At 35.8% G+C, this 24447-nt stretch overlaps 1 protein-coding gene and 1 non-coding gene across 6 annotated transcripts in view; one reads left to right on the top strand and one right to left on the bottom strand.

Annotated features, from left to right (window-relative positions):
- The window catches only part of PRR16 (proline rich 16), a 311330-nt gene that overhangs the window by 77959 nt on the left and 208924 nt on the right, over positions 1 to 24447 (bottom strand). For 3 of the 5 annotated variants that reach the window (XR_012414584.1, XR_278169.5, XR_012414583.1), the window contains one exon: positions 19771 to 20670. Coding sequence is in view for 2 of the 5 variants with exons in the window: in XM_073995165.1 (XP_073851266.1) it covers positions 19915 to 20670 (756 nt within the window). In the remaining 3 variants the exon portion in view is untranslated. Of the gene's footprint in view, positions 1 to 19311; positions 20671 to 24447 lie in introns of those variants that run through there. The other 2 variants (XM_073995165.1, XM_005557597.5) reach the window with 1 other exon arrangement.
- On the top strand, positions 1121 to 1264 carry LOC123574337 (U4 spliceosomal RNA). The gene has a single exon (XR_006699205.1). It is a non-coding gene; the product is annotated as a U4 spliceosomal RNA (small nuclear RNA).

Below are 24447 nucleotides of genomic sequence, written 5' to 3'. Positions count from 1 at the left end.
TAATTAGAGGAAAAATATAATACACAGGTGGTCAAATTAAGGCTAACATAATAACTGCCCTTCCTCTCACTTCAAATGTCCATGGGAGGGGCTCCATAGAGTAACATTCCTGGCCTCTCTCTGTAAATCCCTTATCCCTCCCTGTAAAGACAAGTGCAAGATATCTGGTGAATTTGGAAGAAAGGAAGATCATTCTTGGCTTAAGCCCTCCCCTTTGCAGATCATAGACTCTCTCGTGGACTATCTCTTATGCGCTACAAGGCTTGAATCTATAATAAAAGCAGGATTTTGTCCAGCACAGCTTCAGGCAGCTTCAGAACTGGTGGCCAAGTGGGTCCAATCCAGGAAAGATGTATCTATAGGACTATATGGCCCAGATCACATATCTAAATTTTATGAGTAATAAAGTGACATACTGATTAATATCCTTCTGCTGAACCTTTGGGTAAATCTCAGATAGTTCTTAATCAGCATAGAGTAGTAGTATTAATCTGGCAAGCTAAAATCATAGAAAACAGCACATTAGACACCTCATATTGTTTTCATTCCTCTATTTGGTCTTCATCCAATCAATCAGGAGAAAATGAAAGAGACAGACATGATTACGACTCTACACTGAGTCTATACTCTGGTGGGAGAAAACAGAAAAAAAAACAAGTAAACTAGAAGTTAAACAATTGTAGTTGTGTTAGGCAGAATGATGGCTCTCCAAAGATGCCCACATTCTAATCCCCATAATCCATGAATATGCTGTTATATGGCAAAGGGGAATTAAAATTGCAGATGAAATAAAAGTTGCTAATCTACTAACCTTGAGATGGGAAAAAATTTTTTCTGCATTATCCAATGAGACCAATATAACAAGAGAATTTTAAATGTTGAAGAGGAAGGCAGAAGACCCAGAGTCAGAGTGATACAATGTGAGAAAGACTTAACCAGTCTTTTGCTGCCTTTGAAGATGGAGGAACAGACCAAGGGCCAAGGAATGCAGGTTGCCATTAGAAGCTGGGGAAAAAAAAAAGGGAGTGGATTCTCCACAAAGGACCATAGCCCTATCAATTCTTTTATTTTAGTCCAGTGAAACCCATTTTAGACTTCTGCGTATAAGAATTATAATACAAACTTCACAAAGAGGCAGTATTATACCCACTGAGGTTTATCCAAGGTATGATTCTTGCTAATCGAAAACTTTTCTCAATATCTCACCATGATGACTTGAAGTCTGATATTTGACACTGGCAATTTCTAACAATCACCATGGGGCTGAATTTTAAAAATAATAATAATAATACATTTGTGCCCTTTTAAGCCACCAATCTTGTCATACTTGTTACAGCAGCAATAGATAACTAATACAGCAGCAATAAGTTCTATAGAGACATCTGTAATAACAGACTAGAGTGTAACTTGGAGTGAGGTCGGTGAGCTACCATGCATGTGGTAGTTCAGACAAGCTGGCTAAAATTTTTAAAAATATTTCTAATTTTAATCCTTTTAGAGGGTCTATAAACTTTCCTGCTGTTCGCATGCCTCCATAATGAGTATTTTTTTTTCCACTGGATATTATGGGAAGAGTAGCTAGAGCCTATGAGGTTTTCAGTAACCAATAACAACTTTGAGATCCTCCCCTTTCCTCCCACTAAAATGATGATTTTTTTAAAAAGCCTTGTATGTACTGTGCACCAGCCGATTGTACCACTAGAGCTATGATGCTAAACATCACTAATCATCAAGAGAAATGTAAAATCATCAGGGAAATTCACATGATAAAAAGATATCATTTCATCCAAGTCAAAATGACTTTTATCAAACAGACAGAAAATAACAAATGCTGGCCAGGATACGGAAAAAGGGGAAAGCTCATATACTGTTGTTAGGAATGTAAATTTGTGCAGCCATCATGAAAAACAGTATGGAGAAGCCTCAAAAAACGAAAAGTAGAACTACCACATGATCCAGCAATCTCACTGCTGGTTATATATCCAAAAGATAGGAAATCAATATATTGAAGACATATCTACGCTCCTGTGTTTATTGCAGCTCACAATATCCAAGATATGGAATCAACCTAAGTGCCCATCATGGATAAACTGAAAAAGAAAATGTGATATTTAAATACAAGGGAATATTATTGAGCAATAAAAAGAATGAAATCCTGTCATTTAAAGCAACATGGATGAAGCTGGAGGTTATTATGTCAAGTGAAATAAATCACACACAGAAAGACAACTATCCCATGTTCTCACTCATAGGTGAGAGCTGAAAAAAACCTGATCCCATGAAGGCAGAGAGTGAAATGTTGGTTACCAGAGGCTGGGAAGGGTAATAAAGAGTAGGGAGGAAGAGGGTTTGGTTAACGGGTACAAAAATATAGCTAGATAGAAAGAATAAGATCTAGTGTTTGATAGACTAAGAGGAGACTATAGTTAACAATAATTCATTGTATATTTCAAAAAACTAGAAGATCTAGAATGGTCACAACATGAAGAAATGATAAATGTTTGAGGTGATGAATATCACAATTACCTAGATTTGATCATCTCATATTACATGCTTATATCAAAATGTCACATGTACACCATAAATATGAACAACTAATGTGTATCCATATAATTGTTTTTTTAAAAATAACATTGCAAAATAAAATTAAGAAGCTTAATTGCATCTTAAAAACTATATTTTGGAACGCTTACAATTAACATTAACCTGAGAGAAAAACACTGTACAGGGAAACATAAATTGTAACCCTTCCAAAATACAGATTGAAAGAACTTCATTGGAAAGAACTTGTTGATTGTAGGACTGTGTTTGGAGGTGCCTATAATTCAGACTCCATAATCATGGTAGAAACAGTATCCTTATTTCAAGATAGCCATGGTATTTCTCAATTGGTATTTGCTTCTATAAGCACAAGCATTTTACCAGTGCAAAACCCTCAAATACCATCAACTTGTACCAGGCCACTTTGAGTTTAAAAACAAACCATCACCAGAATAAATACTGTTTAAATCAAGCCGTTGTTTGGTTTAAAAATATTATGCTAAGATCAAGGGATTTTATCTGGTGTTTCATGTTAATAAAACTGTTTCTTTCATTTTTTTTTCCAGAAAGAGCCCATAATATATAAAATTACATATAATTATAAGAATTTTTAAAAAGAATGTTCCAGGCCGGGCACGGTGGCTCACGCCTGTAATCCCAGCACTTTGGGAGGCGGAGGCGGGTGGATCAGGAGGTCAGGAGATCGAGACCGTCCTAGCTAACACGGTGAAACCCCGTCTCTACTAAAAATACAAAAATTAGCTGGGCGTGGTGGCGGGCGCCTGTAGTCCCAGCTACTCGGGAGCCTGAGGCAGGAGAATGGCGGGAACCCGAGAGGTGGAGCTTGCAGTGAGCCAAGATCGCGCCACTGCACTCCAGCCTGGGCAACAGAGCAAGATTCTGTCTCATCATCATCATCATCATCATCATCATTATCATAAATAAAAAGAATGTGCCAAAGAGTAAAGATAAATTCAGAACATATTTTGAACAAACAATAAAACTCTTTCCTGCAGAGACTTCCTGCAAGTTTTGGCATCATTTGTAGATGATCAATTAAGAATGGCCCAGGGATTCCACCATAACCAAGTGCTAATTTAAACTAAATGCATTTAATAATGCTCAGGAACCTTCTTTAACTCTGCTCTCTATTTCCACAAACTCTTAAAAAAATTTAAGTTGTGCATGTACACTTAGTTTAATTCTGGTCTCCTTTGGTAGGATTGGGTTCTGAAACTGACATACTTAATCCACGAATATCTTTCTTTAATGTTTACATAATTTGATAATTGCTTTGTACACTTACTTCATAAAATTACAAGTGTCTCCTTTACACTTTCCCTTTTATTTCCTCAACATTAATAACATTTTTAGCTTTTCCTGTCTGACGTTTACTGGAATATTCACATATTCAAGTAAAGATGTTTTGAGGTAATTTCATGCAAGATATCCTAAGGAAATAATTTCCTGACAATTAAAATCCAACCAGGAGCTCATTACTGCTTTTATAAAAAGAGAATAAAAGCAACTAATCACCACTCTGTTGAAAAGTTGAGATAAATAACTGCTAGCCATAACTAGAGCATTTGATTTAACTTTAAAAGTTTTTGATAAATTCATTACCACGAAGAGGAACTTTTGTCTTTCATGTAACCTAAGATAAAGAGCAGGAGTAATGAACAACATTGACTACTTTATAGTAAATGCATGACTGGGAAAGGCAAATGTACAACCCTGAAGGCTACTAAATTTAGGAGATTTAACTGGGATGAGAAAGGTGTTTTCACTGTCAGAAATACTGACAAATTAGATAGTTATAATTTGTTACATTAAAAATCAAGACAAATTATTATGGTGAAAATATTTATCTTTTCATGTACACTGATCCTGTACAGAGAAAATATATACTTTTTTTTTTTTTCATTCTCAGAAGCTAAAAGCTAAACAGTAATTAAATGAGATGAAGACTTCTGTCTCACTAGGCCATTGGTTTACAGCCCACCACCTGGATCTGATCCCAGGATGTTTTCCCAGCTGACAAGCCTCATCCTCATATGCAAGAGAATTGCCCCTTCAGAGCACCTGGCAACTTTTTCATAGCGTGTTTCCCTTAAGGTTTTAATAAAAGAAATTCTCTTTACTAACAATTGAAATAATTGTCTTTAATTGTTATTTTCTTCTTCACCTATCAAGAATAGTGTCTTAACTCTTGAGTAGTGCAGAATAAATTTTCATTTAAGAGGGTAAATGGAAATTTCCTAGAGCTATGTCATAAATATCCTAAGAGACTCATGTGCTGTCTGTAAGAAACCATTATTAAAAACATGGAACATAACAGTCAGGCAGATTATATGGCTCTTCCTCCTTTAAAGTGTCATCTGTTTTTAAGTCAGTGAAACATTCCAGTTGTTGAAAGCCATAGAACATGTAGCTTACAATAGTTTTAAATGAACAGAACTTCCTTAGAGAGAAGTTTATTTTTCCAAAAGTATCTAGAAGAGTTTCGGGACCCAATATGTGACAATCCCTCCTATTTGGGTCAGCGTTCTCCTCCCATGGAGGACTTTTGTAAGCCTGAAGTGTATTGGTAAGGTCACAAGCTTTGGAGCATATCAGAATTACGGTCATGGTTCTACTCCGTCCCGTAATAGCTGGGAGACTAGGGCAAGCAAAAGTAAAACCTCCAAGCCTCAGGCTCTTAGTAAGTAACTTTAATGGTGAACACGATGGCCTTCACAGTCCCCTAAGCTCTTCTAAATGTTAAATAAGACTACAAGCCTCTGACATCCCTTTTCTTAGAGCATTTAGTCTAGAAACCCTTCAATTGTAGATTTTCCTTGCTCCTTTGAGATGTAATTTTTCTCCCAGCCTCTTTCCAGTTTTACAACCTAGGAAGATCTTTCTCAATCTGGGAACCATTCCTCTGAAATGTAATCATCAAAAAAGATAGTGTCCCTATATATAAACTCCCTATATCCCAGTGTCTATCAGAGGGTAAGAGCTTAACTTTGATAAGTGGTCATTAGCAAACACAGATGGCCTAATCACATTGACCAACCTTCTTCCCACAATAGCTTACAGCAGCGGCAAAAACAGCCTGTCTTTTGTCTCCATGAAGTTGAGTTCAATCTTTCTTCCTTATTGAACTAATCTTATCTTGACACCGTTTGAATAAAATCTTTCTTGTCTGTTTAACCTGTCCTATGCAATTTTTATTTGAAAAGAGTTGTTATGGGAATTAAAGTAGCATATGTAAAATACTCCACATTGCATAAAATGGTTGCTTAATAAATGTTACTTTTTCTCAGACCCCTCTCTTTCGAACCACAGAATTCTCTGAATGGAGATCCTTGAAAACACAAAATGTCTCTTTTCAAAGATCAGGTAAAATGGTGTGATATGGCAGTTGAACAACTTAAAAAAAAATTCCTTGTGTGTTTGCTGTTTTGTTAAATGAAGAAACAGGCTGAAGGAGCATATCAGCAAGTTCTATTTCTATCCACCGAGCCGGCCTGAATGGTGTGCACATTAACGCCAATAACAATGACGGGACTTTGACGGCTGCAACCTGGCCAGAGAAAGCAAAAGGTCTTCAGCTCAAATATTAACATAAATTTCAAGCAGAGAGTGAAAATATGTCCCCAAAGTCAAACTGCTAGTTTCTTCTCTAGGAACTGACAAAAATCAAGAGGTAAGAATATCTACATGTCATTACATCAGGAGGCATGGTGATGACTTGCTTAGCAGCCATCAAATGTAAAATCGCGAAGTCCATCTTAATCTAAAGGTAATACAGAGTTAAACCAGAGAAACCCTTCTTTCAAGTAGTTCTTTGAGCACAAAAGAATAAAATTGTCATTTTCATTAATGTGGTGTCTTTCTCGTTATTATTTACTGGGATCATCTGTAAGGCCATTGGAAGCCATTTTTGTACCCGTTTAATTAGACTACATGTCTCTGAACTTCGTTATATGACTGTTAAAGCACAATGATGAAAGATACAATGTGAATTTTTGAGTAAATGTGTTTTTTCAGAGGTTCATTTTCTGTTATGCAATAAGCAACTAGTGATGTACCAAGATCTTTGCTGTTAGAATAATTCATATTTTTTAGGCTCTCATGTGTTACAATTTTTTTTCTATCCACATCATCCTGTACCAGGCTCCAGTTCAAGTTTATTAACTGACAATATTTATTTCTACCAATAATTACTACAGAGTCAGAGAAGAGCACTGTGAATTGTTTATACTTATTGCTATCTTTCGTATTAACTATACATTCAAATATACATAATGATCATAATGATTATAATGTTGTTGTTATTAACTTATATCCTGAATGTCAGAAAATGACTTTTATTGCCTTAGCTAGAGACCACAAAAACATGAGAATAAATTAAAATTAAAATTTTGTTAAAGCCAGTGTGGAAAATATAAGCTGATTATAAAGAAAAAACATAATGAACAGAAAATATCATTTGGATATTTGATATTGAAGAATATCATTTTCCTGAACACTGAAAATTGACTTCTATTTCCCTAGAATAAAAATTTAAAAGATGAACAGATAAAGTTTTTAAAAGCACATGTGGAACATACTAAGATATATATGCTTATTATAATTTGTCAACATGATATATAGAAAAAATTTGAGGGATATCATGAAGAATATAACATTTCTGACAATGTTGGGATATTTTATTGGATAGTTTAGCTTAACTGCACCATCAGAATATCTGAATAAAAGCTATAAATGAATAATTTTCATATAATTAACATAACATTATATATACATAATCATTTCAGAATTACTGATACCTAAGCACATTACTGATACCTAAGCAATATTCTTTGAATGCAAAATATTAAGACTTCACTCTTTTTAACAATTTATTGTTGAAATGTATTCTCGTTTTTTTACAATGGACACTGAGCCAGTGAATCACAGAAACTTTAAGTGTTAAAGTAATGCATGGAAGTCATATACTTCCCACTCTAAACTAATCTTAAATGGATCTCTAGCCCAGGAATTACTTTTTAATACTATATTAAATTTAAAAAAGGTTTTAATGCTCCACATAAGCTTTTTAAAATATAAATTTCTAGTACATTCTTGTCTTTTACACATATGGTGAAAAAAACGCATAATAGGCTTCATAAGTACTGATTCTATGCTGTCTCAATTAGGATAAAATAATAACAGATGTGCCATTCTCTGTATTGTGTTATTTAATTATTGTTAATTCTGCTGATATACTAGAATCACCTGGGTCATTTGAAGTCTACTGATGTCTGAAGCCACCATAAAGAGATTCTGATTTAATTGGTCCAGCTTGGGAAACAGGGTGTGAAGCTTCCCAAGTGATTCTGATGTTTAGAGAGGATTATGATTCATATTGGTATATAACAGAAAGCAAAGAAATAAGGCTCATGAGTTTTAAAATGCTCCTGAGTACATTGGTGCTCTAGTTTCTATACCATAAAATGCTAAGAATTTTTAGAACATATATTCTTAGATTTGCTCATCTCTCCATCTGGAAAATAAAATCGTGTTCTCTTCGGTGCAAATAGTACAACATTTATATAGAAACCCTGCATTCTTTCAGGTTTGCAACACATCCTTAGGCCAGGAAAGGGGGGAAAAGAAGAAAACAACCTCAAGCCAATGATGTCAGTTTCCCACACTCATAGAAACCAGGCCTCCCCTCCACCCATCTCTGCCCATTTCCAAGATTCCAGATTGGATGGGAACTCAGTTTTTCATAGCACTATCTGCTCAGAATCTAGAAGGATCTTTTATCCTTCTCCACCACCAACAAAATTTTTGTTTTCCATACCCCTTTTTTAAAGAGCTCTTTTCTACAGTTTAGAAAGGAGCCTGTGTTCTCTTAAGAGAAAGGCTTCTTATGTTAACTTCTGTGTTTGAATTTTGACAATGGAAAAACAAAGAAACAAAAGCCCAAAATTCTGTTTGTCTACCTAAGTCCAGCTGTATCTTCAGTATCTAAATCATTACAGAAAAGCTCCCAAAATACCTAGAGACAGCACATACTGACAAATCCAATTTCATCTCTGTGTACAAAGAATTGGGATATATTATGTAATTGGCAGCTATTTATGTGGGATTTAAATTATAAGAAATCCAGAATAACTTTCCTCATTTCATGGATTAGGAAATCTATGAGGACTAACCTTTATAACTGCATGCTAAGTAAATGTCACACTTTTTAACTATCAATAAGAAAACTCTCACACAGAGAACCACAGACATAAAAATAGTATTTTCAAATCTCACTCCAATCTCTTCAAACATTGCAAGGAACAACACATTAAACAAAAGCAACAGACAAAGCCATGAGAATAGGAAAAGATAATCAATAAAGCACTTTACATCTGATTGTTCATTCTATGAATTCAGTAAACAAATACATATTGGGATGGCAGCTGTATCTTTACCAAAGTGATTTCATCAAACACAAAAGAAAGAATGCTGTGTATTCAGTGCACATGACGGCACTCCACAGGAAATGAAACAACATGAGGCTTCAGTTCACTAGGCTTAGAAAATAAATTTGATGCAAATGCTGAACATAACCATACTAAAACTATTAGAATTTTCTCACTGGGCAGAAAACTCATATAACTTTGTGTGTTTATTCCAGTAAAGTGGACAGGTTTAGGATGGTTTAAGGAGAATGCCATCTGTACAATTCCAGTTGCAAATTGTATTTATCTCTTATATTTTTATCTTTGTATCTGACATGGAGATCATTTGCCAGCAGGGAGTACTCATTCTTGTCCCACCTACATCACCATAGTGATTGGGATGGAGTTTAGCATGAGATGGATCTTTAAATGCATGAAATTGAATGACTAAATATAAACCTAACTAAAAGCCTCATCCTCATGGGAACATTTATACAAGGGACCTGTCTCAGAAATCCTTCTTATCAGCTATTTGCTTCTGAGAGGAAAAAGCAACTTTTTCTCCACATAAAGTCAGTCAAAGTAGAGACTATCTTCAAATTTGTTTTCCTTTCAAACTTGTTTAAAAAAAGTAAACATAAATATTATAATCTAAGTGATAAAAGTGTAACTAAATCTTCATGCATTAATTTAAGGGCCTAACTTTTATTTTATTTTCTTGGTTCAGGTCAAATTTTAAGTACAATATATTAATTGCTTATTTCTTTCATAAACATTTTTATTTATTTATTTAAATAGACAAAACATTTATATGTATTTATCAAGTATAACATGTTTTGAAATATGTATGCATTGTGGAATGGCTACATTGAGCGATTTAACATATGCATCACTTCACATATATTTTTTGTGGTGAGTGTATATTTCTTAATTTCATTTTCCACTTCCTCTCCTTCTTTTTGTTGAGCACTTTCTGAATATGTTACAGCATTTTACATCATTAGCTCAAATTTTCTTGCTTACCTCTTCTGAACCAAGATTCAGATTCTAACACACCACTTTGTAGCAGTTCATCTTCTCTAGAGAACCACTTCGTTGGAGGAAATAGGAATATAATTTATCTCAAATGAGGAAACTTACATTTCTGTGCATGTGTTTTCACAAGTTTATTCAGCCTATTAAGAGGTCAATAAAGTGAAGGAATTCAATTTAATCATTTTACATTTCTTCGACTTTATTTACCCTATAGTTTCTTGTTAGTAAAAGTAGGTATGGTAAGTGTTGCCTTTAATAATAGTGCTAATTTAAGAAAATATGCACACTACAAAACTATATTTATTTAATTACCAATTATTTTTTCTCTATATATTTTTGTTTTGTTTGTGAATTTTTACCTGTGTTGTACTCATTATACCACTGTGGGTTTTTTTGTTTTTTTGTTTTTTGTTTTTTTGAGATGGAAACTCACTCTGTCACTCCGGCTGGAGTGCAGTGGCGGGATCTCGGCTCACTGTAACCTCCGCCTCCCGGGTTCATGCCATTCTCCTGCCTCAGCCTCCCGAGCAGCTGGGACTGCAGGTGCCCGCCACTACGCCCGGCCTTTTTTTTTTTTTTTTTTTTTAGTAAAGACGCGGTTTCACCATCTTTGCCAGGCTGGTCTCGAACTCCTGACCCCGTGATCCACCCGCCTCGGTCTCCCAGTGCGCTGGGATTACAGGCATGAGTCACCACCCCGATTTTATATATATATGGCTAGAATAGATTTTTTTACAAGTTAGGATAAGATTCAGATAAATGGTGAAAATCTACAGAGCAAGGCTTACAAAACGAAGTTATTCCAGGCTGGGTCACAAGTCCAGGAAAAGGTGCAGCAAGGCATGTCAGGGGAACAGTAATTAGACTACTCAGGTGGAGCAGCCTTCTCAGGTTTGGGGTCGCTAGATTGGGAGATTATAAAGATAGACTTTGAGGTGTTTTCGTTAGGACTGCTAAGCCCAGAGGTAAGAATTTTAAATAGCAGACAGTCCTAAACCATCAACATTTTTGGATTGAGATGAAATGGTGAGAGGAAATTTTCTCTGTTGGGTATTGGCAGGATGGAGTAGAAACTAAGGCAAGAGGTCAAATGAGCAGGCAGGTGGCAAATGCAACTTTCAGAAGGGAGACAACAAAAGCCCATCTGAGGAGAGTCATTGGGAATGACTTTACAAAGGAAGACATGGCAAAAAGTTAAAATTACTTAGATTTAAAAAAAATGAGAGATTGAAAAGCTAACTATAGCTGAAATTTGGAGTTTAGGTAATCAGAAAAATTACTGAGAAGTCATATGGAGGAGCTAATTTTAATTCCCTAATAACCGATAGATATGTCCACTTAGAAAAAGAAACGTTTTATAAACTCAGAACTTCAGTACTGTATTTTCAACATCACATAAGATAGTCATTATTTGATACAACTATAAAGTTTTTAAAGGAAGATAAAATAAATCAATCCAAATACTCCTTTTTTGTCATAAAGAGTGGTTTGAACTGGTAGAAAATAATAGTTCCAGATGATATTTTTGGACTTTTACTGGCAATATTCATACTGGTGAATGTGTGAAGCCATAAATCACTGTAACCATAGGACTCCAGTTCTCAGTCCTTTTGAAATGCCCTTCACTGTAATATGTATTGAGATATATCACAAACTTTTATTAAAGCAGAGCAGTAGTTAATGCTTGGTCAGAATTTTTAAAATATCACTGATAAATTAAGTTTTAAACCATAAACCTAGACTTTTTTAAAACAAAAGATGATTTATTCTTATATGAATATTTTTAGAAGATGCAAAGATTACTAGTGTATTAGACTTTAGTTTCACGAATTATATTCTAAATACATTTATTCATGTGCTATTACATGTTATTGTAATTAAAACTAGGCTACACTTGTCAAAACAGTTTAATAAACCATACTTTTTGGTTCAGTTTTCTTAGAATTTTATCATGTTCATTTGCTGACTTCCTAATTCACAAAATATAATCCATCAAAAATGAGACTTCTACAAATGAATCGGCAAGGTTCTAAGAAAATCATTAGGCTTACCTGATAATATAAACTACAAAAATATCTAAGTAAAGTGATTACTTTATAAATAAGATGAAAACAATATCATTAGCATCAACTAAGGCAAATAAAAAATAATCCACCATATTAACAAAGAACACGAATAGTTTGGTAAGAAGTATCACAAATTAATAACAATGATTTGTATTTGTTCAAGGTTTTACTCTTAGAATTTTCACATTTATTAAGTAATTAGGGCCTCATAACAACGTGTTGTCGGGTGGTGTCCTTCAGAGGAGGAATGCAGGGGAAATTGTTAGGAAACTGAGTGGTAATAGAAGATATACAATTAATGTTACTAGAGAAATACATATTTAGAAATAAAATGTGTGAAACCACGTAATTTGAGGAATGAGTACAGGACCAAGACTTTGTGAAGGATTAGATAAAATTAAACAGGGGTAATACATATCATTTCTATAAATGTTACTGCAAGAAAGACATGGGTTGAGAAAGAGTTGAAGTTTGAGTAAATAAACAGAAAATACAACTGACCTTAACTATGTGTGTAACCCATTCTGTGTTAGCAGAAGAGCTTTTATCCCATGCAAATAACACAGTAAAATTTAAAGCAAAGCACTGAGGAAATAATAATTTCCTATGAGAACATACATAGTCCAGTTAGCACCAATCTAGAAGATATTATAAAAGTTTGGGACATGTTTCTGACCTCTGCAAAGAATGAAATAGAATAATTTAGTGGCTCTGTCTATTCAATAACTCTGAAGGTTGCAGACTTGTTGAATCCTGAAATTGCATATCCATGTTGCCTCATCCATTTTGCATTTCAGCATTGCTGTCTAGGAAAGAACTAAAGCTTGTAGTCCCATTGCCTTAGAAGTTCATCTGGGGTTTGTGTAATTGTAGCATCCTTCTGTTGATATTGTTTATTACATTGTAATGGAGGAGTCCTGGTAATCTCAAGATACATACTTAGTGACCCAACAGTCCCATTAGGTAGAAAGAGTGGCACCGTTATCTATACTTTAAACGAAATTTCAAACCTGGTTGAGTAATTCTCTCAGGAGCACTTAAGATCTGGGAGGAAGGCCAGGCGCGGTGGCTGAAGCCTGTAATTCCAGCACTTTGGGAGGCCGAGATGGGCAGATCACGAGGTCAGGAGATCGAGACCATCCTGGCGAACACGGTGAAACCCCGTTTCTACTAAAAAATACAAAAAAAACTAGTCGGGCGAGGTGGCGGTCGCCTGTAGTCCCAGCTACTCAGGAGGCTGAGGCAGGAGACTGGCATAAACCCGGGAGGCGGAGCTTGCAGTGAGCTGAGATCTGGCCACTGCACTCCAGCCTGGGCGACAGAGCGAGACTCCGTCTCAAAAAAAAAAAAAAAAAAGACCTGGGAGGATCGAGACTCAAACACAGACTTTCCTGTTTCAAATCGATATTTTGATCCTAATATATTGTAGTCCAGATTAATATTATATATACATATATCATAATTTACATCATCATGGTCCTAAATTTCTGTAGTACATCATGATATTTATTTGGCTATTCTGGAGAGATTAGTATGTATCTTCAAATTAGGTTTATGTAATATTTGGGGGACAATTCATTTAGGAACCTAATTATAATTGAAAGATTATTTATTCAGAAACTTGCCAACTGAAAATTTAGTATGAAATTCTAAAGTGTTTAACTTAAAAATGCCTGTTGGTGACTATTCTCAGATAGAATTCAAATATGGTTGTTAAAATTTGTAAAAAAAAAAACCCTCAATCCTCATCATACTAAATGTTGTTAATTCCTCCTGCTAAGCTTTTAGCAGAGTTATAGTAGATTCATTTGTATCTGTGTTTAAAATAAAATGACATCCTAGTTTATGGTGAGATGAAGTGAGCATGAGGTAATACAAAAAGAAAACAAAGTCTTCAAGAGTCTATAAAATATTCAGACACTAAAAAATTACCCCTTTGAAACTGCGATGGCTATGACTTGGGCCCACACTCATATGCAGATCTCCTTCCATTTCTGGGCATATGGGGACTACAAAAAAGCCATGTGACTAGTTTTGGCCAACGACACATGCAAGGGCGTCAAAGCACCAATCTTTGGTGCATAAATCTTAACTGATGTAAAAGCATCAATAAGATTCTCCAGTTGCCCCTTACTATGTTGTGATGATCCTCGATGAGAATGTTGGATTCCCAGGGTCAACAGTCTTTACCAATGAATAAACCATTTGAGAGACTCCTGCTCTGAAGATTCTCCCAGGTTCAGGATGAACTCTGACAGAGTTCATAACAAAGAATTCAGATGTTTCTGAGATACTGGAGTTATTTGTTACCATAGCATATAGCCTAGTCTATCTTGGCTAACACAGAAATACGTTTATTTTTCTATCTTATATCTCCCAACAGCCTTCTAAGGCAATTTCCAGAAAACGATGACTTTCAACTCTACAGATTACCTGTACACAATGCAGGATCGATGTTTTAGGTGCTGCTGAAAGATAGTAAAGAATATGGATTGTGGAGGCAGACTGCCTGCCTTATAATTCCGCTTGACCACTTACTGGCCCTAAGATCGTGGGCAACCAGTTTCCAAAACCGCAGTTTTCTCATATGTAAAATGTGGATAATAATTGTGTCCAAGACATCGGGTCGAAGGAAAAAATGATGTTATGAGGAAATGTTTTATATTCACGTAAAACCCTTAGAAGAGTGTTTAGAATAAAGTAAGCCCTTGATAAGGATTAGATAGCACGTATCTTGCTGCCATGAACCCTGACCCACTTGAGGCACACATTGTTTTATTTAGCTGGTCTAAAATCCCTTTGAGTGGTTAGGATAATTGACAATTACATTATGAAATACAGGGAAATCATATCCATAGCCTAATAACAAAGGTATAGGAATGCTTTTATTAGAAAGAGTTTTAATGCACTCTTTAGAGGTTCCATGGAGTACATCTATTGCTACTTTTGGCTTTAGGGGTCAATGTTAAATAGATGAAATTCACAAGTGAAACACCAGTGTATGATAGTGACAAATTCAGGGTCAATGGCATAATTCTATGGAATCAGAACTTCTTAGGGAAAAGATCCAAAATAATAGTCTTTGAACTTAGAGAAAAAAACTAAAAGGTGAAGCCACTGGTAAAATACATGAGAAAATGAGGCTTGCATTATTCAGCAGCTCGTTCATTTTAGATGGTAGCTAAATTGCCTGAAATCCCTTTCATATTCTGCAAAGATCAAACACATTAAGAATGTCAAAACAACATTAGGTAACCCCTTTCAAGCGTCAAAATAACTGATCGAAATAAAGGAAAGATTTACAAAGTTTGGGGCTATGAAGAACACAATTAAGTGGCAATACTGTGGAGAGAAAAAGCATGGTGAGTCATGCTGGCAGCACAAAATGCCAGCCCAACACTTATCAAGGGGAAAATTTTGGCAGAATATTGAAACTGAGGTCTGGAATTACTCCGTTTGTAAATAAGTGTACTAATTCCTATGTTATGTATTAGTATTAGAGATATGTTAAGTTTGAGAAAGAAGTTAATATTAGTCTACTTATATTTGATGAGTCTAGAAGTTATAAATTATAAGCAATATTTCCTCCTTATTTTCCCTTTGTCTTACACAATTCCATACCCCATGTCAGCTTAACCATATTTTAAAAAGAGAGTTATTTGTAAAGCTTCTTTATATTACACTTCAGGATGTTTTTTCTCCAATAGATCAGAATGATAAACTCAAGTGCTTCAAATGAAATGACAGCTTTCATAATTGCTACTCCATGAAGATAAGACTAACTGCAGTTTTATGTTCAATACTACTGTGTGCCTTAATCATAGCATCACATCTGCCATTATTTCAGAATCATGTTACTTGAAGAATTCGAAAACTCCAAAATGTTTACTGTAAACATTTAAATGTGTCATAGCTACACATTGACCCAGAAAATGTGATGTGATTTTGTGAAAATGTCTAGTAATTGTCCGATGCTGTGCACTTTATCTACTTTCATGATATGGCTTTTTATAGAACTTTATTGCTCATAAATCATTTCCCCACTTAGAAATCATCAGTGTTTCATCAAAATACCTTGCAATGTAATCTTTTGCTACAACTTGGAACATAGGTTATAGCAAGATGTGCTGCCAACAGAGAATTAGAAGCAACAAACAAAATCATCAGGATAATTACAAGACTCAGCATCGCATCGTCACATACAATCCATGGAAAAAAATTCAGTCAAGGCAGTGATTCACGACTTGATCACACCATTCCTTGTGCAATTATATGCAGAACTAAATGCAGACCTTTCTTCATGGAGCACCCAGAAAGAGCTATAATTAAACTTTGTAGATTCAAGGTCTTGTATAGTTTCAGAGACTGTGAGTAACTGCTATTCCGGTCATGCTCATCTGTCCACAGAAAGCTATATCAACTGTATCGTATTCCTTTATTCATTGAATAATTAGGATGCAGTTATAATTCAAACACAGGATAATTGAGGTTAATTAAACCACTTCTGCTAATAGTAGATTCATTTCTTCCAAAATTATTCAATGAATGAGGGAAGAAACTGATATAATAACATAAATTGGAAGAGTGAAAAATTTGTTTTTGTATGCCCTTGTATTTTTGTGAAGATATTTTTAGATTTGGCTTAAGCATGACCTTAAAAATGTGTTTTATTTCCCTTTACAACTGCTACAACTATTGGTAGGTGGAAGATAACTTTGATCAATTTTTATTTTCTTTTCACCTTTCATCAGTAGAAATACAATAAACTCCAAAAATGGGAAAATCTTTGTCTAAAGTAAAAAAAAAAAAAAAAGTGTATTCCAATTTAATTAATGAGTACCATGCCTTTTGAAATATGCCCTATTTTTACAGTATGAATGGAGATTATCATAAGAAGTGTATTACCATTTTACATTTTGTGGAAACGTCACCTTCAAAGGAGTATGAATGCTGGCTCTGTGGTAAACACTATGTGTAAATAAAAGTGTTCAAATGCACATTGTTACCAAAATGCAGTCTCAAGTATTTGAGGAAAACATTTCTGTTTATGGTCTTTAGGAAGAGGAAGTATGTACTCTATTTTATGATGATTTAATGGATGATGTGTAGAGCTTGCACTTCAACATTTACATTTTGAAAGCAATGTTGGCTGATTACAAAAACTGTGCTGCCACTTATGACATTTTAATTATAAGTTTGCAGGCAAATATTATGATGCTCTATGTTAACTGCTTTCTGTTTTACAAGTTTGTATATATGTAAAACTATAACTAAGTTCCAATGAATGTGGCAATATCATCACTTGGGCAAGAAAACATATTGGTACAATATATTCCACGCATTAATAAAAAATGAAACAGCATGGAGTAAATAAATTCAAAATAAGTCCTAAGACTGCTGTAATCTAACATTAAATGTTGATTATGAATAAACTATCATAAAAGAGTAAGGTCCTTATTAGCAAGGTCAAAACTATAACATTTGGGGGATGGTATTTAACTCAGATTTCTAAGCCAGTAGTTAATTATTTATGTGTTGAATAAAAACAAATGTAGTTTTGGTGTATGTCACCAATCACACAGAAAAATATAGTCTTTCATGGAGAAGGTTTGCCTATACTTAGAGAAAGAGAAATGGATTTGGAACTCTGCGATTGTTTCTAGGCATCTGGCTCAATGTCTTTACTCAACCAACTTGAATGTTTCAATTTATTCATCTTGCTTTATTGCAAGGAAATTATCTGTTCTGTGGGTGATGTGTCGTTGCTAGAAAGCTCTACCTTGGGATCAGGTCTGGATCCCAGACATCGAAAAGTGTCACAGTATTAAACTATAGGTTGATTATTAGGTCACAGTAACTGGCGGAAGACGAAAGATGAATTGAAGAAAGAAAACTGCATGTTTTCTACAACTGTGTATAATATTGAATGGTCTAGCTCTTGATAGACATGTGAAACGAAGTAATTATTTAACCCTAGAAATATGATAAAACCCTGGCTTTATTTATATCAAGACTAAATGCATGCATTGAAAAGTTAAGAACACATTATTTTGGTATTTAATAAGTCTATTATTTATTTACCTGGCTCATATCTATTAAACTTCTTAATAATATAGATAACAAATTTTAGATTATGGCCTTTCTTGATTATGGATCTATGTTTTGTAACTTTCCGATTATTATATGTCTGATTATTTTGCTTTCATTATCTTCATGTCCAACATCTATGAAACATAATGCATGCTGAGTAAATATTTAACATGACATTCTGTTTTTTACTCATTTGATTGTTCCTTCAAAAGAGAAGGCCTATTTTCTTTTTGTATTCCATCTAAAATATATAATCATTTTTAATAGGAAGCTGTCAAAAACACTATTTAAATTACCATGATCTAGCTTGAAAAAGGCAAGAAAGAAATATGATTGAAGGCTACCTCCCTGTGCAAAGATTACAATTTTGAGAGCAAAAGCCAAATATTCATAAAAGCCATCGGATTCTGTATCAAGTTGTGCAATAACTACATTTCCACAAAAGATGACTCCCTCTACTCTTACCACTAAATGAATCAATTTTGTTTTCAGGAACCTGTCCTCATCATAACTCTAGGGGAGAGAAACTCATTTCCAGCTCCAGGACAAAATATCTCATCAATTGAAATGAATGCAATTGGAAGTTAAATTTGGCCCACGCATGGGTAAAGTTTCTTAAGCTGGTAGATAAGACTGAAGAGGAGGATTTTTAGCTGATGTTAGAAGGAAAGATTCCTTCTCTTTCTTTTAGAGGACAGCAACAGCCCACGGTATCTTTCAACTCTGAGGGGGAAAAACTTATGCCCAATGCTGAACACCTCCTGATACCAGAAGCATTCAGATTTCCCCCTATAATTCTCCTGTAAATGTGGGTTCACTTGAGGAGGCAAAGAGTTTGCTAATGCAGGAGGCAAAACACCCTACAGCCTCAATGTAATAGTTTAGGGTCCATCCTGGAAGAATGCTGAGTATGAGGAGGGCTTGGCAACATAGGGAGAGTTCGACAGAAGGCTCTTGAAGTACCAAATGGAAATATAAAATATGTAGTGTGTAAATTTCTATTTATGATGTGGAATATGATATTGCATTTAGAAAATTCTGATATACACTCACTGTAACTTCTCCAAACTCTGTCAGATTTGCTGCCCATTTTGAGGAATGTTAAATGAGATTAAATGAACCACTACTTCAGTTTAATTCTGAGGAACATTTGGTTTTGTCATTATTTACTATTGTTTATTGATTTAACAGTATTTCCACAGACCAAAGTATTTTATTACATATATAGCTGAGCACGTAATTCATAATTGTATAATATAGAAAATAAACTTCTTGGTATTGGCCTCAGCATTTAATAATGAAAAACTAGTGACAAACATCTTTAGAAAAAAATAATAAAATAGTCCTTCAGTATTAAAATTTCCTAGTAAAAAGCATTAGATCAAAGTTAAGAATATGACATGTTAATGCATAGATGACTTAGGCATAAATAAAATGAATCAAATCCCAGCTCTTATAGTAAATCAAAATAGGTGAAATCTGCAGGTTCACAGTTTGTCATAGGTCAATTGCAAAAACAATGCATTCGTATTTTTCATCATTCTGAGGTTTTTAATGATACAACATTTAAAATAATGCATACCCAGGATATAAGCAATGTGCTGCATACTTACCAGGTGATTTTTATGCCACTTTGCTGAATGCAGGATTAATATATTTGGGCTTTTTATTGCTTGAGTAGAAAGTGCTCGTTACTTATTATTTTATGTTTATAATATAGAAAATTAAAAAAAAAACATTTTTTTTAATGGCATACATCACACGGTTGTAGTGGTTGATTTCCTCAAGATCGTCTTCTGTGGTTTTGGTGCAGTGGGAGGAGGCACAGTTGCAGGTCTGACAGGGGGGAAGCTGTTACTGTGGCTTATTCCCATTCCCCCATTTTCTAGTGGGAAAGGAGGGAGATGGGGTGGAGGAGGGAGGGGAGGGCCTTGGTGAGGAATCTTTCCTGGTGGGTGGACAGGTTCGCTGTGTAAGTGGACCTCCCTGTTTTTTATGTTATACCGGGTATCACAGTCAGGACAATAGCCATGGTACTGTACTTTTTCATTGAACCGAACTCGTTCTCGAGGCCCTGCCTGGGGACATCTGTCTTTTTCAGGTCTATGCATCAGAGGCTGAACTGGAGCCTTGTCCAAGTTACTGTTGGGTATGCAGCAGATATCTCCATTTGGAATTTTGTTAGGTCCACCTGGTAAGCCTCCATTTCGTAGAAGGGTGCCATTGGTCTTTACGGGATTGGCAGTTGGAACCACCCTTTTGAGGTCTTCACACTTCACAGGTGTCAACCGTGGCGGAGGTGGTGGAGGGTTTGGCTTTCTCAGGACCGTGAGGATAGCAGATGGGTGTGCTGGGGGTTTAATAAGCGGTGCATTAGCCTGCACTTTGATCTTCTCTAGGCTGGAGGCTGTTGTGCCACTTGAGCTACTATTCAGCGTGTCCGTTTTGGAGCTGTCAGTCATCTCATCCTCCAGCTGTAGGTCAGAGGTCAGGGTGTCAATCTGGTCAACCACCTGGTGGAAAGGACAAGGTAATTGTTTTGAAGAATGACCCAAACAAAGTATACTAGAAACAATGTCTTTTTGTCTAGGGGAAATCTGCTATGGAAGCTTTAACTGATATTGAACTGAGCATTCCATTGTTGCTTGATGTTTTCAGTCAATAAATTTACAGAATAGTGACCATCACATAGAGGACCAACTGTTTGATAACATAATTTCACATGCCTAGAACATAACATATGATTTATATATGCATTCTATTTCTGACTCTGATATACCCACCCATAAAATACGAAACCTGATGCAGAAATATAACTGATGTTTTAAAATAATCAGAAAGTGCTTCCCTTCTGCTTAACATGTAGAAAGCTGTAGGAGAACATTGCTTCCAATCTTGAAATAAGAAAAAAAAGATCATCTGCAAAATCATAACTTTTCTTGAGACCAACAGAGACCTGACCTCACAAGGCAACCAAATGAACTGAACTGTCAAGAGTTTCAAGCCCTCTGAGGATATACAGAAGACATCAACTGTTCAACCTTTAGAAAATCACAGGAAAAAAAGCAGCAACCATCAGAGTGGGTAAAGAAAACAACTAAAACTTTGATGACTAATTAAAGGTTGAATATGTGCTATTATGACAATTTAGAATCCTGGGAAGTCTCAGACACAGTAACATCTGTACTCACTCATGGCCTCCTTTTCACAGACCTCTCAGGCTGAGAGGAGAAAAGAGATGGAAGAGAGGCCCTGTTGGGCACACAGGCACAAAACCCCATCCACTTCTCAGACTGTTCTTCCTTATAAAGCAGAACCTTTACTGGTGTGTTAGCAAGAAACCCTCCAACCTGTAAGATACAGGCAACGATCTTTTGCTTCTGAGAGAGGGTAGAAGCAAAAGCTGTCTCACCTTGCAGAAAGGGAAAGAAAATTATTTGGGCCCAGGACGCTAAACTAATAAAAAGCAGACGTTTACTATCACTGGGGGAATGACATGAAGTCACATCAGTCAAGGGCTACTACAGGCACCAGGCAGAGGGGCCAGGGACTCAGATAAGGCTGGCAGAGGCATCGGAGCATAAGACAGGTCATCACCCATGTTAAGGAGAAAGGTTGTGAAGACAGGAACATTGAATGGAAGTATCTTAGACAATGCAGTTCTAAGGAGAGTTTGGCAAGGATATTGGGGAGTCTGACATCTCCCATAACAGGGCTACCTTAGTGTCTCTGCCCTGTTCAGTCATTGGCTGGGAGCAGCAGTGTGGTCACTGCTGAAATGCTGGCTTTTAGAGTACAACATCAGGGTCCTCAGTCATTTACACTCTGCATTCAGAGGTCTTGGAGGCTATTCTCATAGCCACCATATATGCACTGTTATACATATATAAGAACGGAAAAGTTAACGGGCTGTTTTAAAAATAGTTTATGTAAGGAGACAGTTCCTTCATTTCACACATTTCCAACCCATTTATTCCATATGGAGATTGCTCCCTCCTCTTTTACTTAGGTCTAAGTTTAATCAACTGTGAAGTTGGCTCTTTGTCACATGGTGGCAGGATTGGGCTCAAAATGAAAACACCAAAAGCATCTAGATGTTGGACAGGATATAGACTTTACTTCTTCCCAACGAGACTCTTAAGTGATTGATTCCAGCAGGCAGGTAAATGCCACCAGGGTTCAGTCTTTGGATATCTCAAAGGCCTGCAAACTCAGCAGTTTCAAAACGTTCAACAAATATAATAAATTCCACAAATTTCTTCTAGTATTTTCTATTTTAGCAAATGACAGTACAAACCTCACATCTGAATAATCAGAAATCCAGAAACTATATTGGATACCATCCTTTCACTCGCCTTCTGGTCCGGAGAACAAGTCCTTCCATTTTAGCTCCTAAATAATGAATCTTAAATCCATTCACTTTCCTCCATTTTCACTTCTGTCATCCTACTCTGAGCCTCTATGATTTGCCATATGGACTATCTAAAGCCACTTTACTTCCTTTTTCATTTCAGTAGTCTCAATGACTTTTTCTTTTTCTTTTCTTTTTTTTTTTTCGAAGCAGAAATGTGCTTTCGTTAACTCCCCATTTAAATCCTTTATATGTCTGCTCATTTCTCCTGTGATAAAGATCAACTCTTAAGACAGACTTCAGGGTTCTGCACCAGGACTCTGCACAGTACAGTCTCACTCGGTGGAATACTGGTGTTTATCACCTGGCTCTTGGCAGTGTAAGGAAGTCTTCATTCGAAAGGTTTTGTGTAAAATCCCACTGTGGTTGATTTCAGGTTAGTAATGCGACATTACTGAGTCTGAGGTTGGGAATAAATGTACAGTAGCACACAAGTAAAAAGTATACTATATATAAATAAACTCAGGAGCACAAACAATAGTGAACTGCAGTAAAATAATTTAAAATAACAGGGAACAATGAGAAAACCTTTGGTTTTAATGTAATTAGTTTAATTACAAGTTTACACAGTTTCACTTTTTTTTTTTTTTTTTTTTTTGAGACAGAGTATCACACTGTCGTCCAGGCTGGAGTGCAGTGATGCGATCTCAGTTCACTGCAACCTCCATCTCTTGGGTTCAAGCAATACTCCTGCCTCAGCCTCCCAAGTAGCTGGAATTATAGATGTCTGCCACCACACCCAGCTAATTTTTTTGTATTTTTACAAAATACAAAAAGAGACGGGGTTTCAGTATGTTGGCCAGGCTGGTCTCGAACGCATATCTCATGATCCACTCGCTTCGGCCCAGTTTCACTTTTAATAACTGTTATGTTTACCATCCAACCAGCTCACAAAATTTTAAAAAATATGATTGGCTTTTTAGCTAGTATGAGTCGGTTCCAGTCACTGTCTCATGCTCCTAAATAACTCTCAATCCTCAACTCTGTATTTCTGCTCCAAGTCTCTCTGGTCTTCTTTAGGTCCTCAAAATTGTCTGTCTGCTTCCTGCCACAGAATGTTTGCACAAAACATTATTTCTTCCTGAAATGCTCTTCCTTCTTCTCTTAGTCTGGTTAACTCTGACACATCCTTAAAATTTTTCCTGTTGCATTCTAAAGGCCTAACATAACAAGCGGTATTAATTAGGGGCTGAGCAAGGATTTGTTAAGTAAATGCTCCGAGGGTTATTTCTTGAGTTTAAGTGTGAGCAAAAAGCATTTTCTTTCCGATTTGATTTTTGGAAGTGGTTGTTACTTCAAAACTTGCTCCGTTATTCTAGAAGAAAATGGGAAGAAAAGAATTCATCCATAAATGAGCACCGAGTTGGCTGCATATTCACCAGCTCTGTCTAGAAACTAAAGTGAAAGGCTGTCTAAACAATGTGAGAAGTAGAGAGACAGTCTTGGCTCCTGGGTCCCTGTCCTCTTTCACCTGGAGGTTATCTACCCCACACATTTTATCGTAGTAAATTCTGCAGCAAAGGAGAGAAAACATGTCTTTTATGAGGGAAGTGAAGCTGATTTTCAGGATGAATAAATGCCACCTCCGTTCCTGCTTGTTTTACGCTTCCTACCTGGTTTCAGTCTCTACGTTGTTATGTGCCGAGTGCCTATAAAATTCCAAGAGAATAAAAAACAAACAAAACGCTGCTTTCATGGAGCAGGGAATCCAGTGAAAGGGCCTGACTTTGACTAGATCCGCAAACAAGTAACTGTAAAAGTGCAACTAGCTCAGGTACTCTGAAGAATATAAGATGTTATAAGGGAAGAGGAAGGCCCCATCAGAAAGGTGAGTGAAGCATTCTGTAAGGATGAGTTGGAGCTTACTGGCAGAAGAGTG

Source organism: Macaca fascicularis, chromosome 6 (assembly GCF_037993035.2).
Source record: "Macaca fascicularis isolate 582-1 chromosome 6, T2T-MFA8v1.1".
In the NCBI taxonomy this organism is placed as follows: domain Eukaryota; kingdom Metazoa; phylum Chordata; class Mammalia; order Primates; family Cercopithecidae; genus Macaca; species Macaca fascicularis.
The sequence above is the reverse complement of the archived record's forward strand: the minus strand, read 5'-3'. Positions and strand labels throughout refer to the sequence as shown.